The 8,703-nt window shown below is 47.7% G+C and overlaps 1 protein-coding gene across 1 annotated transcript in view; it reads right to left on the bottom strand.

The window, feature by feature from the left end:
- ddb1 (damage-specific DNA binding protein 1) overlaps positions 1–8,703 on the bottom strand; it is a 131,878-nt gene that overhangs the window by 56,240 nt on the left and 66,935 nt on the right. The window contains exons 18-20 of the mRNA XM_072465912.1: positions 6,919–7,030; positions 4,348–4,471; positions 565–729 (exon numbers count right to left, since the gene is read on the bottom strand). Of these exons, the coding sequence (XP_072322013.1) occupies positions 565–729; positions 4,348–4,471; positions 6,919–7,030 (401 nt within the window). The remainder of the gene's footprint in view (positions 1–564; positions 730–4,347; positions 4,472–6,918; positions 7,031–8,703) is intronic.

Raw genomic sequence — 8,703 nt, 5'->3', positions numbered from 1 at the left:
CGGAGCTGCTCAGCGTGCAGTGCACCGGAGCTGCTCAGCGTGCAGTGCACCGGAGCTGCTCAGCGTGCAGTGCACCGGAGCTGCTCAGCGTGCAGTGAGCCCGGGCTTAGCATGCACGCTTTAAAACACTGGTTTGTACTTACACGAGTAAACATGTGAAATTATTCAGATAATGAATTAAAAACATCACAAATAATTGTATTTTTCAAGTGTATGTACACAACAATGATCATTAAAAAGTGAATGACATGAAAAAGACTGAAGTGTCATGTTTGTAATGGTTATACTGTAACTATGAGATATGGTAGAGTCAGATGTTGGCTAAAGGCTCATCCTCTTATTCAGGTCATACAACAGAATGAAGAGAATGACACATGAAGACTAACGTTGAAATGAACTGTGTGCACTGCTGAGTGAAGCAGTCATAATGGCAATCTGCTTTGAAAATACACTCCCACTATACTTCTTTCCTACCACACTATGTTCCAGATTGAGAGGACGCACCTGGAGGAAATCTAGTGAAAGCCGCAGGTTGAAATGAGAGTGTGAAGGTGAGGAACCCACCGTCTGTGTAGTGGAAGACAATGATGCGTCCCTGCTTGGGCTCGGCCTCCTCCGGGTACACCATGGCTGTGCCCACGATGAAGTACACGGCCGGGTCCTTCCCCAGGCGACACGACACCATGCTCAGGGCGTATTCACTGGGCAGGAACTGATGTGCGTGGAGAACTGACAAACACACGAGCCAGAGGATTAGAACAAGAAACAGACCGTACGCTCAGAATATCAACGAGGCACAGGAAATGCACTCCATTTCTGTTTGGTTTCCTGTGAGCTCAGGCACATTGCAAAATGGAATGTCCTCATGAATAATAACTTAAATCTGAGCAACTAAATGTGCTTTACCCGATTGCCTGGTGCTAAAGTGTGAAAAACAGAACTAGGTCATTTAAAGTCCACGTGTGCTGCTCACTTAATGCTCTGAACATGCTAATAAAAACACAATGATATTACAGTGTAAGCATTTTCCCAACTTTCAGAGGCCAGAGCGAGTGTCGTCGTCATGGTGATGGTAACAAAATCGTTTGAGTGTGTGTGTTTGCACTTAAACTAAAAGCATTTTAGTACAACATTCAAGTAGCTTTATGAGATTGAGTCTGTCTGATGTGTCTGTTGTACCATGTGGTTATGTCTTGACCTGTGTGTGCTTTGTACCGGGTGTTGTTTAGTCTGTGTTGTATCCCGTTTTACCCCCCGTGCCCCATGGGACAGGGAAGACCGCATTAGCTATTCATTAATACTCATCGATACTCTGAACGTGAGACAACATTTAGGGGTTCATAAAACTCTCCTCTGTTGGTTAGACACTCTATTTTCATGTGCATATAATGAAAATAGTGTTTATTAGGCCCGAGAGCCACAAGCTGGCGAGAGGCCTATTAGTCCCGTAAGGCTGTGCGAAGCACGGCTGCGAAATCGAGCGCGAAGGGCGTTAGCCCTATTAACCTGAAATTTGGTAAGACTCATCTTCAGGACCATCAAAAGTTATCCACATTTTTATTCAAAGAGTCACGGTGTCTGTGCGGCAAAGCCGCACATTTTGCCAAGAATTCAAAATAAAATGTCTTTTTGATGGTAAAACAAAGGGGAGAAGATGTGACAGCGTCACAGATTCAGCAGTAGATGTAATAAAAGGACAATTGGGGCGCGTTAGCGCCCCCTCCTCTTGCGGCGTGGCGGCGGCGGCGTGGCGAGGGCCGATCATTGCCGCTTGCAGCTATATTTCTACCATTATTATTAGTATTATCTTGTTAAGCTAGATGTTTTCATTTTATTTTATCTTTATTTTTCCCTCCATTCCTTATTAAGATATGAGAGGTTTTGTCTATAGGAGTTTTTTTGTTTATAAGAGTTCTTCTATTAAGAGTGTTTTTTTAAACTTCCTATAAGTTATCTGTCCTTTTCCTCTGTATCTACCTGCGTTGCAACAATGAAATTTCCCCATGTGTGGACAATAAAGGATTATCTTATCTTAGACAGGTGTGTTTTTGAATGCTTTACAACCTTTTGCTGCACAAACTCACTGCTGTTCTTCCGTTACCATTCAAACGTGACTCTATACATCAGCCAGAACCATGGGAACGGACAAACCCCCATGACATTCAGACTCCTGGTTCACCTTTTACCCACATGTTTCTCTTCACTTCATTAGAGCAGCTCCACACAGAGCGCCGTGTTTCCCTCTTCTATTCGTCCTGTGCCCTCTGCTGCTCATTTCTCACGTCCGCCTCCAGGAGAGACATCAGTCACCTTCATCACTGCCGCGCTCATTACTCCAAAACTGGATTAGCACGGCCAGTTTAGGCTCAAGTGACGCTCCCGCAGCCTTTTGATCACACGCATAATAAAACATTGTCCTGGTTAGTGCAAACCATATGAATGTGTATTTACCAAAATAAGATGTGAAATTAATCAAGTTTGTTTAGCAGGATGTAAATTTGACACTACCACGAGGAGGATCACTAAATCAAGAGGAGGGCGTATGGATAAAGTGCAGTCAGTGATTTGCATGTATTAACATATGTGGGAGCCTAATGTATGCAGGTAGTTCAATACATGAGAGAAAAGCCTGACGCAGCCCGATCTGAATTGCAAAACCGGCTGCTCCGATCACTTATCCAGAGCATGTGGAGACCCTGGCATGAGGCCCCCGTGTGTGATCATCACCATCTAATGGCCCCAAAGCAAGCATGTGATTGGGGCGTTTGCCTTTGATGCAACACTCCGGGCCGCAACTAAAAGCATCCTTAGTGCTCTGGTAAAAACATCCTCCTCCTAACCAATAATAGATGAGTAAACTATGTGAGGAAGTAGCCTCTCCACCACTGCACTGAACCAAGGGTTCCCAACTTCAGGTTTGGGTCCCCAGAATCTTTTTATATTACCAGGCAAAATATTAACATTCTTATTTATAATGTTGGCCTGGGAGAGCGAGAGAGCACACAAATATAATAACATAACATATTTAATAATGAAGACTGTTTTAGTATAATCTTATTATAAAACTATCATATTTTTATTATAAAATAGTATTTTGTCAAATAGGAGAAGGTGGTCACTTGTGTGTCTAGTTTGGGCAGGTCGGGTCTGGGGGCCACTGACGTATACTGCACCAAACAACACTATGGATATCACACTGGGGGGGGGGGCGAGTGCATGTGGTTCTATGGAGGAGGGTTCCACTGTTACCATGGTAACACAGCGCATACATTGGTCAACACAATATTTTTAAGAAAAATCAACTAATGTCTGTGTTCAATACAAATGTTCAGGTTCCTGTTTAGTGTGAAAAGAGTAAAACCAGCTCACGTCACCCTCAGGGACACAACAGTGAGTCTCCACCCTCGCACCACCGCCTGGCCTCACCGCTACAACAGTGAGTCTCCACCCTCGCACCACCGCCTGGCCTCACCGCTACAACAGTGAGTCTCCACCCTCGCACCACCGCCTGGCCTCACCGCTACAACAGTGAGTCTCCACCCTCGCACCACCGCCTGGCCTCACCGCTACAACAGTGAGTCTCCACCCTCGCACCACCGCCTGGCCTCACCGCTACAACAGTGAGTCTCCACCCTCGCACCACCGCCTGGCCTCACCGCTACAACAGTGAGTCTCCACCCTCGCACCACCGCCTGGCCTCACCGCTACAACAGTGAGTCTCCACCCTCGCACCACCGCCTGGCCTCACCGCTACAACAGTGAGTCTCCACCCTCGCACCACCGCCTGGCCTCACCGCTACAACAGTGAGTCTCCACCCTCGCACCACCGCCTGGCCTCACCGCTACAACAGTGAGTCTCCACCCTCGCACCACCGCCTGGCCTCACCGCTACAACAGTGAGTCTCCACCCTCGCACCACCGCCTGGCCTCACCGCTACAACAGTGAGTCTCCACCCTCGCACCACCGCCTGGCCTCACCGCTACAACAGTGAGTCTCCACCCTCGCACCACCGCCTGGCCTCACCGCTACAACAGTGAGTCTCCACCCTCGCACCACCGCCTGGCCTCACCGCTACAACAGTGAGTCTCCACCCTCGCACCACCGCCTGGCCTCACCGCTACAACAGTGAGTCTCCACCCTCGCACCACCGCCTGGCCTCACCGCTACAACAGTGAGTCTCCACCCTCGCACCACCGCCTGGCCTCACCGCTACAACAGTGAGTCTCCACCCTCGCACCACCGCCTGGCCTCACCGCTACAACAGTGAGTCTCCACCCTCGCACCACCGCCTGGCCTCACCGCTACAACAGTGAGTCTCCACCCTCGCACCACCTCGCTCTGTGTACCTTCAAAGGTGTGCTGGTCCACCACCAGCAGGCTGTGCACCTCCACCTCCTCTCCGAAGGACGTCTCGTGGGGGGAGGTGCTGCTGGGGAAGAGTTTGCTGGAGCTCACGCTGCTGGACAGCGCCTGGAGAGGAAGCACAAGACATTTTGAAAATTACATTAAAACAAATGAATCAAGCGTTCCACACTCGCTACATGCAGAACAATACTATCATTAGGATTCCATTGAGTAATTATACTTTTGTACGTTTCGTTTCCACGACCAGGAACAAGCGGTAGAAAATGAATGAATGTTTGGTTTATAAAGATAAAAGAAACGCCATGCGAGTGAGGCGACGCGTCATCAGCTGATGACATCATCACTGGAGCAGAAGGACATGAGCTGGACACGGGAAACAGACACAACAATGATAATTATATATATATATATATATATATATATATATATATATATATATATATATATATATATATACATATATACATATATACATATATATATACATATATATATACATATACATATATACGTATATATATATATATATATATACGTATATGTATGTGTATATATATATATATATATATATATATATATATATATACGTATATACGTGTATATATATATATATATATATTTATATGTGTATACGTATATACTAGTGTTATATTCAAAACACTGAGGCCTAACGAGCTTCAAAACACTGAGGCCTAACGAGCTTCAACACACTGAGGCCTAACGAGCTTCAACACACTGAGGCCTAACGAGCTTCAACACACTGAGGCCTAACGAGCTTCAAAACAATATATACGGGCTTTGAAAAAATATGCTTTTTAAGCATTTTGACAAAATTCTATTTTTAAAAATTCCCATAATTCCTACATTACATTTCCAATGGGAAAAGATTTGAGAATTTTGTAATAGACGTTTGGCAAGTGGAACATTTGTGTCTGAATTTGAACCAATGACAACTCCAGACAAATACAATCAGTTGTTATGGTTTTATGGTGAGTCCAGACAGTGTTTTTGACATATTGTGGTATGTTTGGTCAGTTATCGCTCCCACACGTCCCATCACGTCCACACGTCCCACACGTCCCATCCCACACGTCCCATCACGTCCCATCACGTCCCATCACGTCCCATCACGTCCACACGTCCCACACGTCCCATCCCACACGTCCCATCACGTCCCATCACGTCCCACACGTCCCATCACGTCCACACGTCCCATCACGTCCCATCCCACACGTCCCATCACGTCCCATCCCACACGTCCCATCACGTCCCACACGTCCCATCACGTCCCACACGTCCCATCACGTCCCATCACGTCCCACACGTCCCGTCCCATTACGTCCCATCACGTCCCATCCCACACGTCCCATCACGTCCCACACCTCCCATCACGTCCCACACGTCCCATCACGTCCCATCAGGTCCCATCCCACACGTCCCATACGTCCCATCAAGTCCCACACGTCCCATTACGTCCCACACGTCCCATCACGTCCCATCACGTCCCACACGTCCCATCACGTCCCATCACGTCCCATCACGTCCACACGTCCCATCCCACACGTCCCATCACGTCCCATCCCACACGTCCCATCACGTCCCACACGTCCCATCACGTCCCACACGTCCCATCACGTCCCATCACGTCCCACACGTCCCATCACGTCCAGTCCCATTACGTCCCATCACGTCCCATCCCACACGTCCCATCACGTCCCACACCTCCCATCACGTCCCACACGTCCCATCACGTCCCATCAGGTCCCATCCCACACGTCCCATACGTCCCATCAAGTCCCACACGTCCCATTACGTCCCATCACGTCCCATCACGTCCCATCACGTCCCATCACGTCCCATCACGTCCCATCCCACACGTCCCATCACGTCCCACACCTCCCATCACGTCCCACACGTCCCATCACGTCCCATCACGTCCCATCAGGTCCCATCCCACACGTCCCATACGTCCCATCAAGTCCCACACGTCCCATTACGTCCCACACGTCCCATCACGTCCCATCACGTCCCATCACGTCCCACACGTCCCATCACGTCCCATCACGTCCCATCACGTCCCATCACGTCCCATCACGTCCCATCCTCACCAAGATACAAAATGTGGCAAAAATAAATAAATACTGCTCTTCATAAAAGCAAAGTCATTTCACCCACGGCTCAACATGACACGCCTCCAGAGGATCTCAACTGTGTGAAATACTGCATAGTGTCCGTTGTATGTGGCCCCCCTCCGTGAGAGCGGATGCACGGGTGGGTGGGTGCACGGGTGGGTGGGTGCACGTGTCGGTGGGTGCACGGGTGGGTGGGTGCACGGGTGGGTGGGTGCACGTGTCGGTGGGTGCACGTGTCGGTGGGTGCACGGGTGGGTGGGTGCACCGGTGGGTGGGTGCACGGGTGGGTGGGTGCACGTGTCGGTGGGTTCACGGGTGGGTGGGTGCACGGGTGGGTGGGTGCACGGGTGGGTGGGTGCACAGGTCGGTGGGTGCACAGGTCGGTGGGTGCACGGGTGGGTCCGGGTGAGTGTGAAGTACCTGGGTGCTTGCACTGGGCCGCACAGCAGACGTGCTGCCGCTCACATCTTGGATCTCCACACGGCTGGACAGAACGCCGAAACACTGAGAAACCTCCTGGTAACAGATCCGCCTGGAGAAGGAGAAAAGCGGGCCCCGAGGGGTCCGAGAGCGGCCAGTGAAACACAAGCGGCGCACACAACAGAAGATGCTTTACAGGCGAGAGCAGCAGCAGTGGATAAAGATACAAACGTACTCTCTCCCAACTCATGGAGGGTCTGACATTTACACTGTGAGGGACAGAATCAGAAACAACAATCCAGAAACCACATCATTAATAAACAATTATTATTTCAAAATCATACAATGTGATTTCCGGATGTTATTTTAGATGAACCTTCCAGAGCCTCCATAAAGTGGGAGAACTGGCATACTTCTTTTCCTCACTGCGCATGTTTAGACAATGCTTAACGTTTTTACTTTGACCAGCGCTCGACATGAATATTTTCTGTGCAGTGGTGAAAGAAACACTCACTTACAATGATTTATGGATTTAAAAAGAGCAAAGAGAAAGGTCAACTATCGAGAAGGGAAAAGAGGATCTTCTGACCAGGATTCATCAAACTAGTGTGAAAGAAGCTGAATGCTGCTCCATCTGTGTTTGTGATGAGGAACAACGTTCAGAGGTTCAGATTGTGGATGAACAGATTATTATGTGCAGAAGACAAAGCACCAGAGCAACAGAGAAGTGGATTTATAACAAACTGTAACGAGTCCAGCCTCACATAAACTAAATACAAATGTATTTCTGCATTCATTTGGGGGATGATTTAACCGTCTCACAAAGTGTCAAAATCTTTAATAAGATCGTGAATTGGTAATTCTAATAATAATTTATCAATGAATTAAGCAGGAAAGAGTAGTTTAAAGAGAAATGTTCACACAATGTTCATAATTTTAAATATTATGAAGAAGTTCCATGTTTTAACAACTATTATAGAATAGCAATAATGACAGACCAAAAGATCATCTGCACATTCTGCTGGTGTAATTATACAAAATGGTCATCAAACCTTTATTGTCTTCATTTTTACGGCAATAAACAATATAATTGGTTATTGTCGCATCAAACTCTGATTTTATTCATGTTTTTATTATTGTATTTAAATCTGCTTTGTCCATGGTTTGGTCTCATTTTATAACTGGTTTATTCTACGTTCAGACCAATTTAAGCCTGAGATATTCTGGGTTTGATCTGGTGGCACCTGAAAGGCCAAATATGATAAGATAAGATAAGATCCTTTATTGTCCACACATGGGGAAATTTCATTGATACAATGCACCCGCGGCGCAGACGCGCACACGCGGCGCAGACGCGCACACGCGGCGCAGACGCGCACACGCGGCGCAGACGCGCACACGCGGCGCAGACGCGCACACGCGGCGCAGACGCGCACACGCGGCGCAGACGCGCACACGCGTCTACAACCCTGCTTCCGAAGAGTGCACACGCTTTTTTGCTCGCTCCGCTTGCTATCGCTGCTTTCCTTATTTATTTTGCTTTTTAATCAGTTTTTGTCTTCCAAACATTTTTGCTTTAGACTTTTTCAAGTAAACCAAGGATTTTAAGAACATTTTTCCAGTTTTAACAACATATCTGACGCCAGCGACATGTCCGGGAGAAGAAGTGAGAAAGACTGTGAACGCTGTCGGAAATATCAACAAGAAATTAATGAGCTGAAAACACGGATATTTGTTTTGGAATCTGAAAAAGTTCTTCACGATACCATTCCTGTGTCAACCGAC

The sequence above is a fragment of the Eucyclogobius newberryi genome, unplaced genomic scaffold, assembly GCF_026437365.1.
Source record: "Eucyclogobius newberryi isolate DKJ021-1_F unplaced genomic scaffold, fEucNew1.0.hap1 SCAF_5, whole genome shotgun sequence".
Taxonomy (NCBI): Eukaryota; Metazoa; Chordata; class Actinopteri; order Gobiiformes; family Gobiidae; genus Eucyclogobius; species Eucyclogobius newberryi.
This window is presented reverse-complemented; position numbering and strand designations above follow the sequence as displayed.